The 26,563-nt window shown below is 42.2% G+C and overlaps 1 protein-coding gene across 7 annotated transcripts in view; it reads left to right on the top strand.

Annotated features, from left to right (window-relative positions):
- DGKD (diacylglycerol kinase delta) overlaps positions 1 to 26,563 on the top strand; it is a 58,109-nt gene that overhangs the window by 3,037 nt on the left and 28,509 nt on the right. For 3 of the 7 annotated variants that reach the window (XM_068145307.1, XM_068145306.1, XM_068145310.1), the window contains exons 2-3: positions 12,906 to 13,016; positions 13,668 to 13,748. In XM_068145307.1, coding sequence (XP_068001408.1) covers positions 12,906 to 13,016; positions 13,668 to 13,748 — 192 coding nt within the window. Of the gene's footprint in view, positions 1 to 5,350; positions 5,611 to 9,340; positions 9,947 to 12,905; positions 13,017 to 13,667; positions 13,749 to 18,061; positions 18,228 to 18,419; positions 18,676 to 26,563 lie in introns of those variants that run through there. The other 4 variants (XM_068145309.1, XM_068145308.1, XM_068145312.1 and 1 more) reach the window with 4 other exon arrangements.

The raw sequence follows: 26,563 nt of genomic DNA, 5'->3' as shown, positions 1-26,563 counted from the left end.
GCATGATGCTTCACGAATACTTTTTCCTTGCCTTGAGGGCAAGGAGCAAAGACAGCTTTGTGAGTAATTGTGGCTCAGATGAGACTTTGAGGAGCTCACTTCCTCTGTAAAGGAAGACTTAATTCTGAATTTGTATGTTGAATGACAGTGTAGATTACTGTAAGCTGTAGAAGCTGTTGGACAGGTCTGTCAGAATGACAGTAAGAGATTCAGGCAGACTTTTACTCTGCCCTGAGGATACAAATCCTTTCTAACCACATCTTTTGCTGTAGTTTGTTCAAGACCATGCATGTGAGTGAAGCAAAGTTTGCTGTAGCTATGGAGTTCTTCAGAATTTGCTTGCTTGTCATTGTCACACAGATACGTGTTCCTACCTGTGATCCTGTCATCTGTTTTCCCAAGAACCGCTGTAAAATAAAGCTAATTGCTTACAAGGGCATAAAATGTTAGTGAACTTGCTTTTGAGCCCACAGGTTGTCCCACTGTGTTTGAGTGAAATGTGCCGGTGTGGTACTGTGGGCAAACAGTTGTTTGGGTGTATAGGGACTGAGACTTCAACATGCAGGCTCCAAAGACAAGTCATAGCTACAGCCTGTCTATCTGAAAAATCTGTCCCTTGTGAAGATACAGGGCAAGAGCAGGAAGAGTGAAAAGCAAGTGTTTGGAAAGTAAAATACTAACTTTTAATACACTTCCTTGTTTTTAACTAGAAAGACTATTTGAGCAAAGAAGGTATGGGAGTATATGAGAATAAGGTGTAAGAGTATGTTTAGCAGTCTCTTGATTATTATTCTGGGGAAAGAAGGAAAACTCATATGATCAAGTGTAGCTGCTGTTGTCTCAGCTGATAAAGAAGTAAAGGCTGCATGGAGTGCTTGATCAGCCATTTTGAGACCTGTCGGACTTGTACCAGCATCAAGCATATAGTACACTGCTTTTAGTCCCTCTCATGATCTCAGGCTGGCATTGCTGCAGCTACAGAAACTGGTGGTCAATTAAGATAAAGTATTTTTTAACAGATGAGAAGTAGGAAGGAAGTGAAATAAGAGAAAGCTGATGTATGTGGAGTAGCAACAGCAAGACCCTCACTCCCACCTTCTAAGGCAGTGCTGAGGACTCAGCTAGAGGCGCCTGAAGTGCTAGTACCATCTGAGTTTTCACCTGGCATAGTAATATCTAAAGTAGTCCTGAGAGATGAGGATGTGAAATGGAGGAGCAGTGCACCTTTCATGGGCTCCAAGAGTGAAGCATTTGTCTTCTTTTGTGCCAGGCTGTTCATTGCAGGCATTTCATTACAGATGTCAGAAAGCGGGAGAGTTGATGAAGAGGCCATCTTTTCATTTCATTCATCAGTTAGGTGTGATTGCCAACACGCCAGCTTTGGTATATCGAGATCTCAGTTTGTTTACCAGACAGGATTTCAGCAGCATCCTTGGGTGGCATCAAAAGGACTTCTTGTTTAGACTAATTCAGCCTAACTTCTGTTTACTTTTATGTTTATGAGCAATTTCTCTGTAATATTTTGGCTTTTATAACCATTTATCATTGCCTTGAACTTTTAAAGACAAGTTTGCAGTATATATTTCAACAGAGTTGCAAGCAGCTCTCCAAACTTTCTGGGATGTTGGAAGCTGTCTAGCTCCAGTAGCGGAGTTATGTCAGATTAATTTATACTATGAAAAGCAGGATAAATTAACTGCTGCTAAGCTTTCTGCTGTGGTGAGCAGATTTTGTTCAGTATCTGAACCACTTCATTTCCGATTTCTGTGCTGTATAGCAGGCTGTGGTGTAGATAACTTTCACACTATGGGAGGTAGTGATTCTGATTAGTAGCTTTGAGGTCTAGGAGCCACCTTGAGGTGTACAGGCAAGAGAAAAATGGGAGGAAGCAAAATGTTCTTCCTTGGTTTTGTGTAAGTCTCCGGAGCAGACTAGATTGGATTCTCAAACACATGGTAGGCAGCATGAGCAACTGAAGAAAGCTCATTTTGTTTCTTTCTGTATTGCCTAATGGATAAAATGCCCTTTTTATAGGCAAAGAAGTGTTATTTTTATTTCTGGAGGGCAAACGTTTTAGAGTCATAGGTTTTCTGAGTGAGGCAACGGAGAAGCTTATTTGTCTGGAAATAGACAAGCTTGTCTGATACAAGTATTGAAAGGAAGTGCTGTGATAAGAAGTAATGTGTTTCAGTAAAGAGACCATGTGAAAGAAATATGCCACAAATGAGGAAGGAATTTTCAGGAATTTGAGATTTCATTCGTGTTCCACCTGTGGCATCTTCCACTAAAACACATTAAATGTCTGGGTTTGTTATGCTGCCTTCTAACAGGGCGTCTAAAGAGACTGTGTTGGGAGCTTTATAGTTCACAAATTGTGGTAGCTCATGCTTTAGTCCAGGTAGAAACTGGGAGCTCTTCACTTAAAGAGTTAATTGTTGCAGTTGATTGAACTGAAACTGAACATCTTGAGCACAGGTTTTAAGAACATGAATTTTCTGAGCACTAAGGAAGAAGGATTTTAGGCTGTGGTACATGGTGGTAAAAATGTTTCCGTTCCTTAACTCAATCTGTGTTATGTTTTGCATGTTACTCAGACTACTCAGTTCTGACAAAACTGTGCCTCCCAGCTCTGTGTTACTGCTGGTGCACTGTGAGTTTGCATCGCTGCTGGAGAGTTTTGGATGCTACGTGAAAGCAGCAGATGATACTTCCTTTTTTTCAAAACCCCAAACAAAACAAAGCATAAAACCACACACACTTGTAGCTTTTTTCATTCTTTCTAACTATAGTTCAGGTTCCAGGAACTAAAGAGCTAACATTAAAACTTTGTATGTTTTGAGAACATGGATTGACTCAGACTGTAGTGCTGAAAAGTGCATTGCTGGGCTAGTTACTGCTCTCTCTCTCAGGGAAAAAAGAGGGAAAAAAAGAAAGACTTTGGAGGCGGGGGGGGTGCTTAGGGGCATTTGGAGTGGTTTTGGGGGGCGTTTGGGGGCATTTGGAATAGTTTTTGGGGGCATCAGTTTTTGTTTGCTTGTATGTTTGTTTCTCTTTTCTTTTAATAATACTGAATCAAATATCTTGAGTATTTTCCCCTAAACAAAACCTGTTGTTGCCAAAAAACTGTTGCTGTTTTACTTTGGAGGAGTACTGGATTATAAATGAAAACTAAAATGTCTGTACCCAGATGACCTGTTTAGAAAATCCAGGACACTGTGTAAGACACAGCATACTTTTACCTTCTTTAATTACAAATCCAATGTGATTCTTTGTAAAATAGAAGATACACCTGCATACTTAAGAGGAAGAAGTAGTGAGATAAAGAGAGGGTTTTGTATTCTCTATTTGCTTGAAAACTATTGTTACAGCAGCATCAGAATTTTGGGGCAACATGCTATCCAAGTGAAAAGCACCTTCCTCTTGGAATATGTTTTGTCAGGGTTTTAAATGCACAAACCATTAGTCTCCACTTAAACCATTAGTTCCTTGCTTTTTCCCCACTTAAGTGGTTATTGCTTCTCATTTCACTAAGAATTTATATGTCTCTTGAAGAGACAAGATGCTTCTGTTTGGTTCTGCAGCCCTGTGGGACAATTATCCAGAGGACAGTTCAGCTTCAGGCAGACAGATAGCTGAGGCAGCAGCAGTGATCCGCATCAGCTGCCATTTTCCATGATCCCTTCTCACATGCTTTGCATAAAGCACTCAGGAAAGCAGTGAGCTTATTGAGCAGTAGTGCTGCATCTCCTCAGAAGCAGCCCAGTGCTTCCACAGGGCATGGAGCTTACTGTCTGCAGTCCCTGGGCTACATATGGACAGCAAAGCATTTACACAAAGGAGGAGGTCTGAAGCCTGCTGCCCTCCTTCCATTCAGCTTGCCTGGCTAAAAGATCACCACTGCTGAATTCAGTAAATGATTAATATGTGATAACTCCAACAGGGTTTAGAGGAAATGTCTTTATTTCTTCACAGTCTCATTGCTAAAGTGGAAAAGGTTTACACCTGATACTTATTCTGATGGTGTGATTTGCTTTATTTAAAATAAACAAACAACCAAAAAAACCCAAACCATCTTGATTACATCATGTTTGCATCAAGCACACTGAGTGTTGCAAGCTTACCCCAATTTCCCATGAGGGAATTGAGATACGTACTTCAAAGGACAATGAAGCTGGTGGAGGGTCTAGAGAACAGGTCTCATGGGGAGTGGCTGAAGGAACTTGGGATGTTTAGTCCGGAGAAAAGGAGGTTCAGGGGAGACCTCATTCTACAGCTCCCTGAAAGGACATGGGGGTCAGTCTCTTCTCTTTTGTTACAAGTGATCGAAGAAGAGGAAGTGGCCTGAAATTGTACCAGGGGATGTTTAGATTGGATATTAGGAATATCTTTTTTTTTTTTGCTAAAAGGTTGGTCAGGCGTAGGAGCAGGCTGCCCAAGGAAGTGGTAGAGTCACCATCCCTGGCGGTGTTCATAAAAAGTTTAGACATGGCACATTGGGACATGTTTTAATGGCCATGATGGTCGTATGTTGACAGTTGGATGTGATGATCTTTTAGTTCTTTTCCAACTGGAACAGTGTTATGATTCTATGATTCTTGTATTAAATGCACAAAATGATACAGGGCATTCCCACGGGAGGTGGGAAGTGAGGCAGATGTGGCATGCTCCAGCGTCATGTCTTGACTTGGTTCTTGAAAGAGAGAAGTGTGAGTGCTGAAATAGGAAGGGTGTGTTGCCTGCTTTGCAAACCGCTCTCTGCCAAGGTGGGTCAGACCAGTCTTTTAGAATGTGTTTTATTGAAAATCTGTACGCTGGGAGCTCACACCAGTCCCTTCTGTGCTGCTGAGCTGAAAGTTAACAAAACGGTGTTCCCAGGGCTGTGCTCATCTTCCTTGTTGTTGCTGGTGCCGATCAAGATGTCTTGGCGTGGTCAAAGGTATTTGCAGGACATTAAAACAGGGAAAATGGAAAAACAAATTAAAACCTTTGGAGTATCCTTTAGAAACTATGTTAAATGGATGAGGAAAAAAAAACTTAAAAGCATAGGTTGTTTAATACATAAATATGGAAAATCTGATAACTACAATTATTACAGATGAGATAAAAATAAATTCTGAGATACCTTAAGTATTAATTAAATGACTGAAGGCCAAAAGCTGCTTTCTGCTCTCAAAAGTGTAATCCCATTGGAAAACCAATTAGAGTAAAAGGATCAGGATTTGGCCCTACATCTACCAGCTCTTTCCAAATAAGGCTCCTCACAGAATTCAGTAGCAGAGTTGATGGGAATCCACACACAGTGGGAGGAAGCTGTCATTCTCTCTGCCTCTTCAACACAAGGGCAAAGGATTCAGTTTTCTTCCTCGTGGTCTCACTTTCACTTTCCCATGTCCTGAAGTTCTTGTACCAGTACTTTCTGCTGTCTTTTCCTTCCTACTTGGCCAAGATCTCCATGACATTTAGCAGTATAGGAAGGATTAGGTGGTTATGACTGTGAAGATGAGATCCACAGCTGTATTGGGGATGTTCTTTCCCTTACGGTCACTGTTGTGATAGCGCCGATTGTGCCTTCCCAGCCCGATACTTAAATGGCCCTGACATGCCACTATGGTAAGTGCCTGCCTCATTCTGCTTGCCCCTGAGGTGGATGGGTGGGCTTAGATGCACAACAGTGGGGCTTGGTAATAACTTAGGTCTTAGAAGAGTGTGGTAGAGGCTGCAGCATTAGAATGCCGTGATTCAAACAGGTTATGTTGCTGTGTTTCAGCAGCAGAGCCATGTACTTACGAGTAACTACAGGAGATTCAGTGGTGCTAGTGCATAGCTGTGTGACAGGCCTGTCTCAGAGCTGAAGGTTTCACTGCAGATTGTGTGTTTTGGCATTGTGTATCTGTATGTAGTTGTGTATGTGTAATTTAAGATGGTAGAAAAAGTAATGACACATTTTTTCACATTTGTCCTTAAACATATAAAGTTTATATTTGATTAGTGCCCTTTGAAATTGTATTCCATTCCTGTGTTTTCAGGTAGCTTTTAAACTGTCCCTGGTTTTTTGGCTGTTACTGTCTCTGTGGGTGGATTTGAGCCCTCATCTTCCAGCTTTGCTATGATTTGCTGGGATGTCTTGTGCTTTATATTCAGTTCTCCTCTTGTAGAAAATGAGTTTGGGAAGAATGTCTGGAGCCTATGGGAAGCATACAGCAAGCCAGGAGTTGTCCAGATACTAACTCATCCTGAATCCGAGTGTACTGACGTGTTTTTCATTCTCTCTTCTAAGTAGCTGACCAGAGTATTCATATCTTTTAAGTGCTTCACATGGAGCTTTCTAACTGAGCTGATTTTACCATGAAACTACCTGAGGATATGCTGCTATGTTGTACTTCCTTTCCCACATACATGCAACCTTTCTGCATGCTTTGAAATTAGTTTTTCTTAGTTAATTTGTTCACTTTAGGTCTATGGGTGCATGTCCCTTTTAGAAGAGAATCATTCACAACAGTAGCAGCTGAACAGGGTATTGAAAAGGAGATGATTCAAAGACCTATTATTTGTTTACTGGCTGCAGCATTAACTGAGGAAGAATGAAGTGTTTGAGCGTTTGTTTATCTGTGCCAAGGCAGATTCTAGCTCAAGATGTTTCAGTACTTTGTGATAGAAACCCCTGTTTTTGACTACTGATCCATAGAATAAGCTTGCATTTCCTGTTTCAGTGACATCTCAGCTACGCTATCAACAGATCGCTGCACACTGCTCTGAATTCTGCTTGTCTCAGTAGTTGCAGAGAGGCTGTACCAAGAGCTGTCTGCTGAGTTTGCCCCTAGTCTCCAACTGGGTATGCAGTCCAGCTAATTCAGGAGGGCTGGAGGTTAGAAAAGAGAGAGGATTGGGAGATGGTTGTTAGAGGAGATGCTGGAGATCTTCCCATGCAGTTGTATAGAGTTCTGTGTTATAACTTGATGTAGGTACTTCCCCGTTCATAAAGCATAGTGTATTAAACTTTACACTAAAAACATAGGTAGTGCCCCCTTCATTAGTAGAGCTCTTCTGTTACTGTATTGTTGACTCACAGCCCTAACTTCTATTTTGACATTTTGATTCCTGTGGCTGACCTGATTTTCTTTTCTTTTTTCCCTCTTTTGGACTAATTTTGCTGTAATGATATCACATGCAAGAGCCAAGTGCATTTATTGTAAAACTCCAAAACAGGACTATACAACCTGTAAATTCTTTGTGCTCCCCTACAGATAGGGCTGCTCTCTGTGTGTCCCATTTTTAGTATTGCTTTACTGATCCAGATTTACCCCCTCCAAGCTTCCTGGAGTTAATTTCCAGGGTGTGACCACTGTCTGGTGGAAGGATGTTGCTCTCGGATTAGCTTGTTAACCCCTAGCCTTTTGACCTTTCATGTCTTATTCTATGGGGTTGGTTAGATTTATTCCTGTAGTTTCTTTGTTGGATTTACTGTATTTCACTTGATTTCTAAATAATTATTCATTTTGAATTTATGACCACAAAGATCTTTTAGGGAGTCAGCTAATGAAACTGCTTTACTCACAAGGTACAGCCCTCCAGACTTATACCTGCCCTAGTGTGGCAAGACTATCTTGCCATGTTTAAGTGACTGCAGACCTACTCCCATTCTTTCTGCCACAGTTTGCCCTACGTCAGTGACTAGGTGGGGTTGCTTGGTCCCTGAGGATCAGCTGCCTGTCAAATCCCTTAGTAGACATGCATAAAGATAGCCTGTCAATTCTGCATATGCTTTTTTATTTTTTCCTTCTCTATGCATTTGGTGCTTGCTTCAGTCAGTTGTTTGTTACTTGGCATCAGCACACTGCTCAGTTTTATAGTACATACAAATAAAAACAGTCTGTGCCCTGAAGTTTTTTGCATTCTGGAGTCACATGGAAAACAGAGAAATCCAGATGCTGAGGACTTTGGTATTTGGGATTCTTTAGTTTCAGTTTAGATAGTTCTGATTTTGCTCCTACCTTGTACAGAGGGTTTTTTTCTGTGTTGTAAAGAAGTATCAGTGGATCACAATTCTTGTTTCAGATATGCTGCACTGAATCACTGCCCCTAAGAATATATCGTGATCTCAGCTGTAAAATAGGTTGTGTTATTCTTCCACTGTCTATATCCAACACAGTTTGGAGCCTCCCTGTGCAAAAGAACACTTGCCAGCCTGACAGCTGGGTATGGTAAATAGTTGCCTTCAGCTTGGCTAATAGGGTCTTGTTTCCAGAGTTGGAAATCAATTATATCAAGGGCCCTACTTTCAAATGGGGCAAGAGGCTTTAAGCTTCAGGAAAGGATGGGCAGCTCTTGTGTTTCACCAGTACTGTGTTCCAGAAAACAAGAGATGCAGTCTGAAAATAGCTGAAATCTGATGTGATCATTCTGAACTTTTTGCTTGACTCATTCATGTTATCAGTAGAGAAAGCATCTCATCTCTGTAGGCTGTGTAGGCTCAGATCTCCTGATGTGGATTATTGGATGCAGAGATACCTCAGCTGCAAAAAAATAGGACTATCTTGCCGGTTTTATGAATAACTTCTGTTAATCATCTGGCTTCTTGTTCATACGAGGTGGGACTGCGTGAAGAAGCAGTAGTGAAGCACAAGGCTCTGTCTCAAGTCCTTAAATTAAGTCCTCTGAGTTGTTAGAAACCAGTTTTGTTGCGGTCAGAGGCAAAACTTTTCTTTTGTCACTTCAGGTTTAGGCCTAAACTCTGCACCCATTTTGACAGGAGAAAATTGAGAACATAATACTTCTCTTCATCAATGCCACGTCTTAAAAGGGGATGAGTTGGGGGGAGGGCTGTGTATTGCTTTCCGTTAACTAATTTTTTTTTCTGCAGGAAGTCACTTTTCTTCAAGGCCAAAGATAAAGAGTGAAATGCTAGAAATTTCCTAGGCCCTGCCTTTCAGCTGTCTGCTTGTATCCTTTGCAGAGACACTTTAGACTCTGCTGTGTGCAGATTTTCTATAAATTGCAAGTTTGCTCAGTAACTTTTTTATGCTGCCTTGTAATATAAGGTCACTGTTGAAACTGGTAGCATGTCATTTCAGGCTTGATCCAAGAAGATCCTTCATTTTTTTTATAGTGTTGTCTGCCCAGGGAGTGCCATGCCACAGTACAGCAGGCTGGAGAGAAACTCAAGCTTGATAGAAAGCAGTCTGGATTGTTTCATCACAAACATCTTTTATATTTATCCTTGATAAGCTGCACATAATCAAACCTCATGATGTTTCAGGGGAGTAGCTTTTCCCCCTAGGATCTAATGTGTGATGCTAAAAATACATTTAACTCTTTCTTTGTTATGGGAGAAGTAATTTCACTTTTGCCTTGATGAATTACATGCCTACTAACATGACTGGAGTAGCTCTTCAATTAAAAAAGCCATAGAGAGACTGTTGAAATAATTGTTCACCTCCCCCCCAGCTTTTATTTCATTTGATGTCACTTTGCAGCCACGTCCTTTTCCCAGTTAATTTTCTACAGCTTCATTCCTCTATAAGCAGCAAGTCCTTTGGCTGTAAAAATAGAGGAGGAGAAAGGCAGCAATGCTTGAATCATTCTATAAAGTCATCTTGATCTTATCTCCAGCCTTTTCCGCCCAAACCCACCAAGCTCTTTACTGAGCTGTGTGCCTATAAATAGAATAGCAGCTCTCGTGCAGAGATGGGCAGCTCTGAACCAGAGGCTTGTTTTCTCTGAGCAGTGTGTGCACACCAGAGCTCGCTTCTCACTGGCCTTTCATGTCTATGTAGCTCTGAGGTTTTCTATAGATAGCGGCTGGCAATTGACATAAACTGCTACTTAGGGAGGGGCAAGGTGACCTCTGGGATTGTTGCCTTTTGGTTAAAAATTAAAAAAAAAAAAAAAAAGGCAAAGGAGGGTTCTGTTTAAAAGAGGAATGGAGGAATGCAGGTCTTGTGCAGAGGTGAGTGAGCCCTGCCTGATGTGCGGCACTCGGGAGCTGTGGGAGCCGAGGGAAAGCAGAGGTGGTGTTTTGCTGTGAGTTTCTGTTCTGGTGGGCTGGGCAAGAGTTTGAGCAGCCAGAGAGCTGCTGACCGAGCCTGGGGAGTGCCAGGGCTCTGCTTGACCTCAGTTTAAGCATATCGGTTAATAAATAAAGCAACAGAGCTCTGAAATCTCTTCCTGCAACTTGCTTGTTTTTGATGAGACTCCTGGCAGACTTGGTATATTTGGGCTTTGCATGCTAGGAGTCTTCCCCAAGGACTTTTAATTCCTTTCTGACTTTGGTTCAGGGCCTTGCAGATTTCAGTAGCTACTTTCTCTGTCTCATTTTTTAATTATATGTGGTTTCCTCCAAGGAATGCAAAAGAACACTCTGTGTTTCTGTCTTAATCTGGAAAGCCTCTTGCCACTTTCCCTTTTCCCCCCCCTGTAGAAAATGAGCTGCAGAAATGTGTGATTTCTTTGGCATGGTAATATATACATTGTTCTGTTTGATACTCAGGTGCTGGAGGTTAAAGTAGCTCATCAAAGAGACTCACATAGATAGAGATATTCTAGTAGGACTCTGCAGAGTTGGGCAGTTCCACTTGCTCATTCCACTTGGCAGATGGGAGCTGGAGACATGCAGAGTGAAAATAGCTTTATTGGGATGTGGTAAAAAGTCGGTGTCTGAGCAGGAGCCTGAATGCACCTTTCCTCATTCCAGATGGGTGGCTTCAGCACTGGCCTTGCCTTCAGGGTGGTTTCAGCAAGAGCTGTTGGGTCAGTCTTCGAACTGATTTTTTCTTGTACGCTAAAACTTCAGATTAAGATCATAGCTGAGTTTCAGTTTCTTTGCCTAGCATCTGCTCTAATTTAATATCTTATTTCTGGGTATCACTATAGAGTGTTTTACCTCTGGATTGTAAAGCACTCCCAGGTGCCTTACAGCTTCTTCGAGTATATTCCTACTGCTGTCTCTCTGCTACCACTTGTGGAAAACAGATGCCCAGACATCTTTCAGTGACCACTTCAGAGTTGTGAAAAGCTGATGTGAGACATCACAGACATTTTTTGATACAAGCTTAGTCTTTGATCATGTGTTTTTATTATCTCTTTTTATTCTCATGAAATAGCTTCAAGTTTGGTGGTTCCAGGTTGAACCAAGCACACTAAGCTTAGCATTGGCAGGTATTTCTGCCAGTATGCAGGTGACTTTGAAACAGAACACTGGGAAACAGTGAGATTTAAGGTTTGCTAGCCTTGGGGTTGTCCAAGTCTTAGGCCTCAAGGTAGACGACGATTCTTTTGGAGGAGTTGGGAGAGCTCTCACATTTTTCTCTTTCCCAATGCAGTGGAGAAAAGTATATAATGGCTCCTATGGCTGCCAGCTGTCTTTCAGATCTGATGGTTATACAGAAGCCTGCTCTTTCCCAGATGATTTGACCATGGTGGTCCAGGCCTTATGACTTCTCAGGCCACTTTGAGGATGGCTCAGTCTAGCAAGAGAGAAGCATTGTCAGGCAGATGCTGCTTCTTCCAGTCAGCAGTTTTTTCCAAATGCTTTTTGAGGAAACTGAGCTTGGCAAGGGCCAGTGTGTGTGGAAAGTATTAAAATCTGCAGCTGTTTCAAAAAGGAAAGACCCACATTAGAAATATATATAGCATTTTAAAAGCGGGTTTAGTGCCCTGGAAAGGATTTGTAAAATGAACTAAGCCCTGTGGATCATTAAGGGTATTTATTTTGTGCTCTGTAGTAGCATGGTGCTGTACATTTATCATGATGTTTGTGAATTAAAAGATCCTCATTGCTGACCTGGCTTTGTTACAAACCTGAGTTACACAGAGACCTCTGGTATGTTAAAGCTGTGTCGTTTTCCTGGCATCAAGATACAGAATAACCTGTCTTACAAGATTGTTGGACCATTTGTTTCCTGTGTTTTAATTGTGTGTTTATCGTGTTGGGCTCTCTCAGTAAGAAGTAGGTTCCTAGGAGCTGTTTTCTGGGGAGAGAAGTAGGTTTTTCCTGGTACTGAGGCACGACATAACGCATTTGCAGTTCCTAGGCAATACCTTCAATCAGTAATTTGGGGCTGAACCCTCAGCTTTGACTTTTTTTGCCTCTTATTTTTCAAGCTCCAGTTTTAGAGATTATTTTTGTGTAGCTATTGGTATTCAAAATATGTTTGACAAAGTAGAATGAAGTGCATGTGGATTAAATACATACTTGCATGTATGTATAGTATGTGAGCGAGCATATGGGGCTGTATATACTGGTATGTCAGTCTAGTTATAAAGCAGTTAAAGGGGAAAAAAAAAGCAATGTGCATAGACAGTTTTGGCACTCCAGCCCTGGGAAATGGCAGCCAGCCAGAGTGTACTGAGGCAGGGCCAAGACTATCTGAAGAATACCAAATGCTGAAGTTGGATGCGGCTTCTTCACTCTAGTTTCACTCCTCACCCTGTAGGCCTGCAGCTTGCCAGGTCTGTGCCAGGTAGATGCTAATAATTTCACAAGGCAGAACTGGAGATAGGGGCGGATATACTGTGGGGTGTATGTGCTGGTAATGCCAATTAAATGAAAGGCACAATTACCCGCCACTGAAATCTGACCTCAGAGTGTTTAACTGTTATGCTCCCTGAGGCATTGTTAGGCTTTGAAATGCTCATTCAGTCTGAAGTTATTTATCTTTTTTTGGTATCATGATAGTGCTGGAGACAGGGATGAAACCACACCCCAGTGTGGATTATACGTGAGACAGTTTAATTTCGTTGAGTTCAGCTGCTTGTGTTGAATGAATTTGTTAAGCACTTCCAGCAGAGGGCACTAAGATTATTGATCTCAAAGTCACCTTTTTTGGTACTTGTCTATGGTGGCAGAGCATAAAAGATGCCTGAAAGCAAAATGTATGCTTCACCTCTCTCCCCTCCTTGTTTTGTAGACAATCATAAAAGAGGGAATGCTGATGAAACAGACCAGCTCCTTCCAGCGCTGGAAGAGACGATATTTTAAGCTGCGAGGACGAACGCTGTACTATGCAAAAACTGCTAAGGTAAGGTCTTGGGAATAGATGTGAGTCCAAGGGAAGAAAGTCAGCAGTGGAGCTTTGGGGGCAGATGGGTGTCTGTGAGAAGGTAGCTTTCAGCAGAGGGAGAAGCATCTGCTGTGTAAACACCTGTCTTCAGGTTTTGTAGCTACTAAAAGCTCTCTGTGTTTTGCCTCACATTTGGAAATCATTGCTTTTTACGTAAAGTATCGTAGAATCATTTTGTTTGGAAAAGGCCAGCCATTATCTAACTCTTCCAAGTCTGGTGCTAAACTGTGTTCCTCAGTAGCACACCTCTGCCTCTTTGAAACCCCTCCAGGGATGAGGATTCAACCACCTTCCTGGACAGCCTGTTCCAATGCCTGACCACTCTTTCAGTAAAAGAATATTCCTATTGTCCAACCTAAACCTTCCCTGGCACAATTTCAGACTGCTTCCTCTTGTTCTATCACTTGATAGGCAAGACAGGCAAGCACAAGCTCTAGACTATGGAACTAGGCTAATGAGTCTTTCATATTATTGGTGCTGGGTCTTTCCTTCAGATGACAAAAGACTGTGATGGAGTGTGCCAGGCAGGTACATAGACAGGTCCCTTTGAGTCTTCCGCTGTGCATTGGATTCAATAATACATTGGAGTTTTGAATTTTTTCTTTCCAGTCCATTATTTTTGATGAAGTGGATCTGACAGATGCCAGTGTGGCAGAATCCAGCACTAAGAATGTCAACAATAGCTTCACGGTAGGATTTGTTGCATTATTTTCCACTCTACTTGCAGCTTTCATCCACATCACTTCTCTTTTGCAGTTAAAATACATTTGAACAGTCTTCAACAAACAACTAAAAAACCCTTACTTTTTCCTTACAACATCATAATTGCTTTCTGTGCACATGGGAAACACCTTGAGTTACTATGTATAGTGCTAAAACTGCATTCAGGGGTTTTCTTATGTATAAACTAGCAGGGTTTGGTGGAGTCCATTTATACAGTGGGACAGAAAAGTTTGTTCTAAGGGAGTTAGGGGTGATGTTGATGTTTATTCTGGAGATCTTGCTAAAGGAATTTAGTTTTCCCTTCATGTAAACTTCTTTCTCTGCCTTTATTTGTATGTGGCTGTATGTGTGTTTATATATGTATGCTATATATAGTGGCAAAGCAAAAGGGGAAACAAAAGACGTTGCACAGAAACAGCTGTGGAATTGGTTTAGCATACTTGTAAAATGTGGAGTATGTGTGAAATATTTGCAGTCTGGAAATGTGGTGGTGTCTCCAGGCTCAGTAATTGGGACACAAAAATAATTGTATTTCTGAGGTGCAGATGTTCTGCAGACTCCATTTTGGGGGAAATGCCTGGTGTGCAAAGGAAAGCCATTAACAATGGCCATGGAGAGTGAGTGTCAAACAGCAGTCTGAGCTTTGGAGTTGGCAAATAGCAATAACCTCCATGCAGCTTCAAGAACTCAAGAGGGAGGAGAGAGGAGGGTGTGGAGAAAGGAGGCAGTGTTGATCTAAGGCAGGGTGAAAGGAAGACGAATCCAGGTGGAGGGAGGAAGCAGATCCTGTAGGATGGTGGCCTGCAGGTGGTGACCGAGACTGAGCAGTGTGCCTTGTGCTGCAGCAATAGTTATCCACTGCATTAAACATCTGTCAAGGGATTTTTCTCTTATGTGGCTGTAGTTTTGTGTTTTGCTGTACTTGGGCAAAGCAGCTATGCACCCACCCTATGTCCAGATGAAACCCCAACACTTTTAAGTTTGAATACACTTTTTGCATCTGTAAGTGGACAAGTAGAAGGCATGTCTGAGTCTGCTGGTACATATTGATACCAAGTGTCTGTGTGTACTCAGGGAGAAGGATTCTGCAACGATTTCAGTAGGGGTTACATTTTCAGGAATGTGAATTTATTTACCTGTTAATAAGCATTTTTTTTCCTGGGTCATGCTTCAGTTTTCTTATGCATGTATATATATATATATTTCTGTAAATAAAGACTATTTTTTTCAGGTAAACAAATGTACTGCTGCATTTTGCTTGTTATTACAGTTAGGAAAGATTTAATCTGCATCAGGGCTGCTATATGTAGGACCAGGAGGAAATGGTGTGTTTAGTCTCTCTCAGATTGGCTGACTGGAATCCAACAGTGAAAACTTACTTCCATAACTATGGTATCAGGCTCTGCCAGCCCCTGCCTTCCCTAGGGCATAAAAAGTGTAGGATTACTTTGACACTCAAGTAGCAGATACGGTTTGCACTGTCTCCAGATGATTGTTCTATCATGGGGCTCAGGTAAACTTCAAGAAAAACATCTCTGCTCTTAATTTCTATTTGCTTTTCTTGTCATAGTTTACACAGGGGTTTGACTGTGGTTTCCTATGAGCTATAAAAATACTTGAACTAGGCAACCTTCTGATTTTCTTAGTGCTGTGTGATCTGCCACATTGCTGCCGTCAGTGCTTTGCATTCCTTGCAGTCTTGCAATTTTCTCTTGGTTTTCTTTGAAAGCACTCTGTTCCCCCCCCCGTATCTCCCCTGTTCAGTTCCTTTCTAAAATTCAGACTTCTTTGATGCATTTTTTTTTCCTGTTTCAGATCAGCAGGACTCACTTGTGAATTGTTATCTTACATTGAAAGCCCCCAACATTTGGCATTGTATACCAGAGACAATTATTCTGGAGTTTTAGGTGTTATGATTTTGTTTCTGTACTTTCTTCAGTGGGGTCTGATAGTTTGGATTTACAAGGGAGTGTCTTCTTTCCGAGGAAATGCCTCCTCCATCCATCTACCTGTACTGTTTAGTGTATAGATTCTGTAGGTCACCTTATGTGAGTTACACTCCCAGGGTACTAACAAAAGAGGTGGGAAACACAAACCCTAGATAACCCACTTAGAGAAGTAATGTGGGTCCAGAGCAAAGAGGTTTAAGAAGTGACCAGTCAAAGGAGAAACTGGCAGTGAGGAGCCGAGGGAGGTAGCACCATGAGAAGAGAAAACCAGAGCACAGAGCCAACAAAGGTTCTGTTGCATAAGTAGAGGAATAAGATTTAAAAATATAGCTGCCAGTAAACCTTTTACAGAGGCTGTTATGTCTGACCACTGATTTGTTTGATGTCATCAGGCAGGAGAACAAGAAAAGTGAGTATGAAGAGTCAGACCTCTGCCTATCAAAAGACTGTAATACAGGTTCTGCTCTTGTTTGCTTAGTCAACCTCATGTAAATTTCTTCAGTAAGTGTATTCTGTTTGCAGTGGGGACAGTTTCCAGGACTGCTGCCTGGAGCTAATGGATGTGTGACTACAGAATGGGCTGGGAGCATGTGACTAGGGGCATCTTTGAGCTTAAAATGTTGTACAGCTTCATCCCCTGAGAGGTGTAAGGAAAAGCTTTATGCTTGGCTATTGTTTCTTCAGATCAGACAGTGTGGCTGCAGAGGTATTTAGCAGGAAGCCTCTGGGAACAATTCATATAGCGGTCTTGTGCCAGAGCTCTCTTCTCTCAGGAGGACTGTAGATGTAGTACTTGATGATTCTGTCACATCTCTGCTATCTCTGTCCTTTCAAGTCATCTGTCTATAAGGTAAATTCTCTTGGAATGTCTGGGCTGTTAGTGACTGGGTCTCTCACCAGTGGATTTTCCTAGAGGTGCTGTCTTTCACAAGGCCTTAGAAAGGGTCTGCTGTGGCAGAAAACTTAGGATAACCATGTCCTGGTACTTGAGACCCATTCATTTCAAAGAGAGTGGTCAACTTTAGCCTGGATTCTTGCCATCAGTGCATGCCAACGTTTGTACTCTTTATGAAACAGAGATCAGCAGCACTGGATGGGTGACGTCAAAGCCTGACCCTGACTTCTGAGCAGAGCTTTCCCAGCCATACTGTCAAAACTTCTTATGATTTCTGAAAAGCAGATGATTTGAGATCACACTGGGTACATTGGGTCATCCCAGTGAGGCTTCAGCTGTTTCCATTAACAGTTATTTTCATGGGCAGTGCAGTTTTGCAGTCACTAGATTGTTTGATGTGCCTGCCTGATGCTTTAGCTCATGTTTGCTTTAGGAGCATTAAAACAAAACAGGTGATGAGGATGAATTCCATACTTCAAACCTGGAATAATTTTTTTCTCATCATCATGCCTGGAAGCCTGTGCTTTGGAAATACTCTCAAAATTACTACTTTGCCTGTAGGGTCGACCTGAACCATCCAGCATGCCCACTCTCCCCTATGGAACCTGTAAGGTTTCGAGGGCCACCAATTGCTCTGTTGTCTTCTGCTCAGGTTAACATTTTGCCACCACAGTTAACCCCTCAAAAATCTTTGAAAGTACTTTGGATCATCTCTGTAGGCCCATTTTTGTAAATGTTTGTGTTTTGAACAAATTCGTACTCCTCAGGTTGGTGTTGCCTGAAGATCTGCTCTTTTCAGGGAGTTGGCAATTGAATTAGGCCTGTTGCTTTCACTGCAGTTTGCACAGCTGGTGGAGTGAGTCCTTATCAGTTCATTGACCCTTTTCTGTCTTTTGCAGGATTTGTATAAAGCTAAAGGGGGAAAAAATGTCTAAAATATGTGAAGTATCTAAAATAGTCTGTAAAACTCACCTATCAGTGGGAGAGGGCCTTGGAAGGATATTGGATCTTTCTGGGTACATAGTTTGTACCTCACATGGAGTTTTCATAAATGTTTTCCAGTTAGTGCCAGAAAATGGTGGTGTGGACTTTCTCCCTCCTTTTCTTAACATCAGTTACAACATTCACTTCCCATCCTACCTCACTCAGAGATTTGGGATCCTATAGGAGAAAGCTCCTTTCTGTAGTGTAATTTAATTTCTACTTTCTAAGGCTTTAGTAGAAATGAAGCCGGGTCAGAGCACACCATTGAGCACCTGGAGCGATGCTGTCGACCCCTCCTCCCTAGTTAAGACTCTTCACTGGAAGAGGTGGAGCCTGAGCTCCTATAAACCCTTTTCTGTTGGGAAGTACCTCTCAGCTCAGCCACAGACAGGAAACAGCATATTATTACAGTCAGAGCCTGCCTCTCCACTTCACTGCAGTCAGAAGGAAACTTAGCCCAGCTCCTCCTTAAGCAGACAGCTAATCAGCTTCTGGCAAGTAGAACATAGCTCAGAAAGACTGACCTATTGGTTGCATATCAAGCAATCTGTGTGGGCTTTTTTTCTGAGGGAGCAGGCTGCTCTGGGCACTAGTTAAGAGGAAGATTGAACAGGAAAGGTAAGACCAGGAGTCTGAGTTTTCTGGACTGAGCACTGAGAAGCATGGCACTTGTGTCTCCATAAAAGATATCAGGAGCTCAGATTCTTTGGGAGTAAGTTTGCTACAAGCTCTTACTGTTCAAATGTTCTGTCCTGTGTGGATTTATGTAGATGAGTTCTCCAGAATCAGGGTAAAGGAAAATACTCCTGCGGTGCTGTTGGAAATGCTGCACCCATCAGTTAAGAAATACTGTTTATTAACTGATGATTCATCCTGACCAATGTCACAGGAGACAGGAAGTATTGAGATTAGAGTACTGCCTCCTTCACAGCACTTGCATGGCTGGAGGCAACAGTAGCTGAAGTAGGTTGAGGAACAGGGAATTGCTGGTGCTGATGAATGAGAGCATGCTGTCATCTCTGAGAAGCAGTATGGATGTCATTCTCCAGCTCTACTGAAGCCCAAGGTGTGCTACATTTTAATTCTTTTTATTACAGCCGTGTTACTTAGTACGGACTTTATTCAGCAGCAAAGATGCCAGGTTCTGTCTTCTGAAGTCTTGTGTGATTGTCTGATCTCCTTCAGACTATGTATTTTTGTTGTATTGTCCCAGGGCTTAGTGATTCTGGGTATAAATACTGTAAATCTTCATTTTGGGCTAAATAACCTTTCCTAAAAACAGCAGGCAAAGTGCTTGAACTTCAATAGAAGGTGAAAGTCCTGAGGGTGCTTCCTAATGGGGAGAGTATGTTGTTCATGTCTCCAAATTTGTTTCACAGTGTAGTGAAAGTTGAAAGTGCCTTTGCCTCTTCTGTGATTTTGTGTCAAATTGAAATGTTTGTATTAGTGCTTTTGAGTGGAAAATGCATCCTTTAAAAGAGAAGGCAGTGAAGGCTTCTCTGAAGAGTTTAGTTTTCAATGAGTAAATAGAGCAGGTTAAGCTACATGCCAGGCAGAAGCTGCAGCTCCTATCTAGCGCGGGACCTGTATGCCTGTAAGGCACTGTTGGAATAAGAGGAACCCAGATCAGAGGTCGTTTGTGCTAGTTTGAAATACAAGCTTCGAGAGAGAGCATGTGACTTTATGAGGAGGAAGCATATAAGAACTTCTGTTACAAGCTGTTTGCAGAAAGTCAGACTTGAACTTCGAGCTTGGGCTGATAGAAATCAGGGAAATCGGCATAGTTTGACACTTGCACAGATTCCCCAAACTGTACTGTGTGGCCTCAGCTCATCAAAAAATGGGGAGTCGCTGGGCTTTCTAGCACAGGGGGAGATCTTCCTCTGCTGCTTTCTCAGCACAAGGGTGAGAGAGAGACCTAGCAGAAAGACAGCAGCCCTTAAAAGCAGGCAAAAAGACTTACTAATCTGGGAACATAGTTACACAGGGGGGTCACCAAGTGTCCTGTTTCTGTACCTTGCTCCTTTGCACACAGTTATGGATTGCCTTGTTAAGGTTTGGAGATGGGAATGATTAGAAAAGAGGGACTCAAGAATGGATGCTTCTTCCCACCTTCCTTTTTAAACTTGTCTTAGAGTGCATGTTGCAAAGTTAGGCTTTGCTGGGGGTTACTGTCTCTCCCATCTGTGTCCATGTTCAGGAATTGTACACTCTCTGCTAGTACTCTTACTCTGTTTATATTGGCAGTTGTCAGAATTTCCTTTGTAAGCAAGTGAAAATATGAGGAGAAGCATGAATTGCCATGTCCAGAATCACTCTGCTGTTTCCCCCCCCACAAGCACTTCATTAAGTGCAGTTTGGTCCCCATTTCCTGTCAGAACCGCTGCAGTTTCAAAATACTTTGCTATTTTAGTAGTTTGTAATCCAGACTTCAGAGCAATCTTTTTGCTGCCTGAGAAAAGGCCCTTTGGTAAACAGAACATTCTGAGTCACTGTTAGTCAGTCAAAATAGTCATTTAGAATCCTTTCATATCAGGAATTTTTAGGGCTCTTAATCTAGTCTCTTACAGGAGCTGGTCATTAGTCTGCTGGCACAAAAGAAGAAAAAACGTTGAAGACAGGATAGACATGGAAGAAGAGTTAGAGATTCTGGAAGAAGTTGCTGTGGGTGGAGAGATCTGGCAGTTGGTGCTGTATGTTACAGAGTGGCCCCAAAATATGCTAGAAGGTTTAGAGAAAAATGAGGCTACTGTAGAGGAAGAGGTCAGACTGAGCTGTATGAGTTTTACTGTGAGATGGGATGGATAGAGAGCTGGCAAGCAAAGGCAGCTGTTTGTGAAGACCTTTTGTTTCCCTAGAGGGAAGTCTACTGCTTTGAAATTACAGTCTGTTGTTGCCCTTGTGCCTGAACACTAGGAGCTTTTGTGTGATAATCTCGGCTCTCTGTATCCTTTGTGCTGTGTTGGTGTTTTCTCTACCTTCCTGAGCATGGTGCAGATTCCAGCCTCTCCTCCCCTTTCCAGGTGAGGATGCCAAGGCGGAACAGCCTATGGTCAACAGGAGGTCATTTGAAAATATGATGGGTTTAGTTTTATTTGGTAGCTGCTCAGGAAGAAAAATACTTTTTGTGCACATCTTTACTTGGGATAAATTTGACGTATATGGAGAGGTTTGCTAATAATATTCACAGAAATTAGGTGCTTTTTCCAGTTGTGCTGCTTGTGATGGCTTTGCTGTTGTGCATCAAACAGGACTGGCGTTTGCCTGGTGACCCGGTGTAGAAAGTTCATCAGCCTGATGTAAGCTATTTGTTTCCATTTGTGCTAGGTACCAGCCTCTTTTTAATGCAGCTGAGGTTAGGGGGCTGTGAGGAGCTGTTACTATCAATAAGCTATCAGTAACAGGTCATTTTCCTACTGTGTACAAGGACTTTTGTTGCTCGAACCTCTGATTTATTAGCTGCTAGCCTTGATGTGTATGAGCCCACCGAGACAGCAGCTCTATCACTGGGGAATCTTGACCTGCCCCTGTGTTCTTCATGGTTTTGCTTCTGTTTGAATGAGTAGGAAGGTTTCTCTGAAATGTGGTATGCTTTCTGAACGGTGTAGTTCTGCTGGAGAACTCTTTTCCTGGCAGGACTGCATCCTTTGGAAAACAGATGAAGAGGGCAGGCATCTGTATCACAATGTGAAGAGCAAGTGGATAACAGAGCTGTGCAGCCCAGTGGATTCCCGTTTGGTATTGCTCCATCCATATAGATCTCTAGTGATTAACAGACATGAATTAACAAGGATTCTCTGCGTTTCCTACCTGCCAACAGCCATCTCTCAAGTGCTTGCAAAAGTCCTAAACTCCAATTCTTTATGCTCCTCTTACCAATTGCCAAGAACAGGAATGTGCCTTGTTTAGAAACAGAGTTTCCAGAAGCATGTGGGAATGTGACCCTGGTATGAGAGATGAACATTTTCCCAGGGAATGCTCTGTCTCATCTACTTTACTGCTGCAGCGTCAGGGAAGATAGGGACTAGGAGAAAGCTCGGATGGAGGGGCAGTGTAAATTGAACTTGATCTGCAGGCACAGCACAGCTGCAGTAAGTGCTGGTGCCAGTGCTCAGAGAAGATACCAGAATCACACAGAAACACAGGGTATTAGGGGTTGGAAGGGACCTGGAAAGATCATCTAGTCCAACCCCCTGCCAGAGAAGATGCTCTAGTCAGTTGCAACCCACTGGCAGACAAGGCACATACTGCAAGTTGAATGAATCTAACAATGTTTAAGTGGTCCTAAAGAGACTACACCATGTACAGTACCTATTTTTCTATGGGAATGGGCTGTCCTGGATTTTGGGCACTTGGAGCTTTGAGGAAAATCCTGTTACTGTTATTTGGGGGTGGGGAGGGAAGTGCTGGGGAAAATGCAGAATTTGGCACAGCTATAAGAACATTACCTGCTTCTTTGATTTGATAAATGTGAGAGTTTCCATAGGTGGAAGATGGTCATTTTAGCAGGAAATAAGGATCCTGCACTCTAAAAATAAATGCAAAAATTGGTGCATTCTTGCATTGTCATATGAAAAGCTTCTTTATTCTTTCCCTTCCAGGGTAGCATCTAGGTATTGAGAAAAGGGGATTGGTGCAATTCTTAAAAGAGCTCTAGCTGACCTCTGCAGTGAATAGGTTAGCAATTGCATGGGAAGAGGGCTGTTTTCTGTGGAAGAAGGCAAGCCCAGGTCCTCTGTGAGTGTAAGCATTGATTCTCATTTTATTTCTCTCTCCCAAGCTATAGAGACCTACTACAATCATGCCAGCTTGCTGTGTGAGGCTTTGCTGGCCTGATCCTTAACTCCAGATTGTTTCAGAAGCTGACATCAAGGAGATTTTGGGAATAAAGGGCTGGATCAAGCCTGAAATTCATACTTGCCTTTTCCTTCCTTCACCTTTTTCACACATATCTTTTTCACTTTCTATATTTGCTGAGGGAGTAGTTTTGCTATAGCTACATTTAGTCCATTTTGCCCTCTGAGTTCAGCAGTAGAGTTTGAAACAGAGTGTCTTTACTGGTTTGTGAATCTTGCTGATGAGCATAGACAAGGTGTTTTAACTTACATAAGTGTTCGTTTAGCTATCGCTGTTGCTGGGACAGGAGCTGAAGTGGGTAAAATGGCTGGGTCCTCATAGTCTCACCCAGTTTCCCTTCCTGAGCATTTGGGTTCATGGGACAGAAGGGTATACTCCACTATACAAAAGCAGTTAGCTACAGATGGTGGATGTTTTCCCTGCCATACATCACGAAGCTGAAGCTTTTGCCCGCATCAGCATTGTTCTTGCAGCTATTTTATTTTTTTCTAGTTGCAGTTCCTAGATCTTTTTGAACTCCAGAAATTCCTTCTGTCCCTGTACCCAAGTCATCGAGTGTTTGGAGTAATCTCTTTGGAGGATTTATGGCTAGCACCTTTGAACATAAGACTGTATTTGAACAGGATGTGACCAAAAGGAAGCAGTCAGAAAGAGCAGGTGTTCTCTGACACCCAGTTTTGGTCACTCTTGAGAAACATCTCACATCAGAGAAACTATATTTAGCCAAGCTGTATGTGTCACTGTGTCCGTCCCCCGTGTCTCCTCACCCCAGCATTTCTTTGGCCAGCTTCATGATTTGGCCACTCTTAATTTTAACTGGTTTTACCATCATTTGTGGTCTCTTAGCTCATGAGATCTAGCCTGATACTAAACAGTCCTGATGCCTATTTTGCTGACTGTTATTGCTTTGCTGAGAAGTTTCTGGGCAGCCAGAAAATGCTGAAAGAGGAAGTGAGCAGAGATGGTACAGTTGTCTTTGGTACCAGCAAGACCAGAGAATGAAGTTTAAGCTCCGGCTGTTTGGTGGAGGAAGCTTGCTCAGTACAGTGAAACATTAAAGGGTGAAGTATAGCAGATTGCTATTTAAAATTTGGTCTAATATAAGAAGTCTTTTTGGACTGCCTTTCTAATCCAATTATTCACAGCTGTTCATTGGGGAAGGACATCCAGGGACATCCAGTCCATTTTTAGAATGCAAAATGGGAAATTTTCTTTCATTGGCTCTGTTGTTTGCCAGCTGGCCTCATTTGGAATGTCAGTAAACTGGTGTTAGTTTTGGACAAGGAGGTGTGGGTCAATATGACAGGGGGGTTAACAGCTGGTAAGAGGGCATGTGCTGTATGAAGAGACAAAGGAGATGGAGCTAACATTTGGAGGTGCCAGGGGAGAATCAGTTTGTGCACAAGACAGCCAGTGAAAGCATGGCTTTTTTCAGATTGGAGGTTTTAGATTTCAAGTGAGCAAGCCTGAAAACTGCATTTCTCCAACAGACTTGAGATGACTCATCTGCATAGAGGGCACATAACTGTCTGCAGAGGGGTGATTTGGTGGGTAGGTGTCACCATAATTCTTGCAGAAGGTATTGCTAGGATCTCATGCACAGTGAGGAGTTTGCAAATTAAGCTGTGTCCTGTGTTGAAATGTTTTTAAGCCTTCCTGCCATTCCCATCCATATGGCTTTTAAGGATTGATTAGAGGCATTGGCAGGTATTTTTGTCCCTGTGACTGTTCAGGAGCTGCTTTGCTGATCTAGAGATCTCAATAAAGTCACCGTATGGTAAGTTCTGGGCACATGGGTACCTGGGCATCCAGTTCCCGCTAAAGAGTGAAATCTAAAGAACGACACTGCAGGGCTCAATAGCATTTAGGATCAAAAAAAGTATGTTAGTTTTTTGTATTCCCTTTTTAGGAAGACCAAGCACTTCAATTTACGTAACTGCTCACATCTAGATAAAATTCTGAGCTGGTTCAAGGCAGGAACATTCAGAGTTCTGCCAATCCCCAAAGAGGCCAAAAATCTATGAGATTATAAATGAATCTTAAAACTTTTTATTGTGGTTCTTTTAAGTCCTTGCAAGGCAGCCCCCATCCTAACTCCAGAGCAATCAGATTATTGTTTTTATGCTCTCCGTTTACATGAGAACAAGAGGTCACTGGATGACATTACTGCTCTGTAAATTTAGAACAAATAAAAGGAAGTGCTATTTCACCTAGTGCGTCGTCATCCTGTGGAATTTACTGTTCCAGGATGTTAGTCAAAGCTGTAGCCGGAACATAAAAAATAGCTGGACCGTGCTCCCTTCTAGCCACCTTTGCCAGCAGGGATACCCAAGCCTTGTGCTCCAGAGTGTCGGCGCACACCGGCTGAAGCTGAGCAAGCGCCCCATGCTCTGTGGCTGGGAGACGACAGCTTTTCAGTGGGAAGATTGCTGTGGCCTCTTTTGGAGATGACAGGAATGATGGGTTTTGTTTTTTTTTCTATGAGAGATGTTAGCTTGGTCGTCGGTCTCATCTAGAGAGTGCAGCGTATGTAATAGCCTTTCTTCCTCTGTTAGTATCCTTCAACAGGTGGATGTCTGGAGTTGCAATTACTGGCTCAAGTAGATGGAAATAAATGTGGTAGGATGAGTGTTTTTCTTTCCCTGTGAGTGAGAGCATGTTGCTGTTCATCTCAGTTCTGCCCTGACATGCCTATTGCACACCAGCCTGCACAGGTACAAGACCCCTGGCTGCCAGGAGTGCAGGAGTGTCTGTGGCTCACAAGGTGCTCGTGTTTGCTGTTGTGTGCCTGAGGCTGGATGAAAGCTGAGGACTGTTGAACCACTGTGTGAAGGAAGTGTCTCTGTTAATGTGTTTCTGGATTCCTAATTAACCTCATTAAAATGTTTAACACCACTGCATGTTAATCAGAAAAACAGGGTTGTGTGGTTTCTTAATTTCCCCAATGAATTGTTACACTGGTTACATTAAAATCTTACCTGTCCCTCACAATGAAGCCTGAATTGTCCCTCTTTGTCCTCCTTTGAATAGGAGTGAGGTGGTAAGATTATATTCTTTTATTTCCTGTCTCTGAGGATACCACCAAATCCCAATGCAAATGTTGCTTTAGAACTGCCTAGCAGGCAGTGCTCTTCATAAATTGCTCTTGTACAAAGTTGTATTTTATTTGCGGTTTTGTAGTTACACAACAGACCCTTTATTCTAATTCTGTGACTCTTTGTCTGGATGATTCAAATATGGAAAATCTTCTTGATCTCTTTGTTTGTCCTCTTGTATTAAAAACTTTAACTTTGTTCTTTGAACAGAGGACTGTCCAGCACTGAATGTAGGGATTTTTATGGTGATACAGTAGATGACTTAAGAAGTATTAACTGATTTTTCCATACTGGGCAGTCTCTTCAGTTACTAGCTTCAGAAATTATTCTCATCAAAGGATTGTCTGCATTTCTGTATTTTATGCCAACATTTCAGATTTCATATCTTCCAAGGTGACTTCAAAATACTGCTATGTGCTTTGCATTTACCTTTCTATTTTTTAAAAAAGGGAAGAAGCAAGGAAAAGGACAGCACTGAAGTGTAGTATTTTGAAATAGGATCAAGATGATAATACATTAATTTTGCCAACAGTTTTGAATTATTTTTCCTCTCTACCCAAGAGTGTGCCAGTGGCTTTTCCTTGTGAAGACTGGCTGGTTTTAAAGTAATGAAAGATCCTTGGATGATGTGTCCTGGGATGTTTGGACATTACATAACACAACATGCTGCTGTATATATGCAGCTATAGATGTTTTTGACTTTGCTGCCAGAAAGAAAAAAGTGGGACCATGTGCTGTCTGAACAAATTATTTGAACTTGGTTTTACTTTCAGGGTAGAAAAAGCTGCTTCCTCTAAGCAGGACTTCAGAGATGCTGCTCCTTCTTCTCTAACTTCACACTGATTTTTGCAGTAATATTTCCTGCTACTAGGTTTCTCTAGGGTAGCCATTCTTACATAGCAGAGTTTTTCATGGAAATGCAGCTAACCACGCACTCTTTCATCTTCCCAAGGAATGAAAAAAGATTCCTGTTGATTGCCTTCTTTGGGAATAAGTTTGGAA

This window comes from Melanerpes formicivorus, unplaced genomic scaffold (genome assembly GCF_026170545.1).
Source record: "Melanerpes formicivorus ecotype bairdi unplaced genomic scaffold, bMelFor1.0.p_v2 SCAF_12, whole genome shotgun sequence".
Classification (NCBI taxonomy): domain Eukaryota; kingdom Metazoa; phylum Chordata; class Aves; order Piciformes; family Picidae; genus Melanerpes; species Melanerpes formicivorus.
The sequence above is the reverse complement of the archived record's forward strand: the minus strand, read 5'-3'. Positions and strand labels throughout refer to the sequence as shown.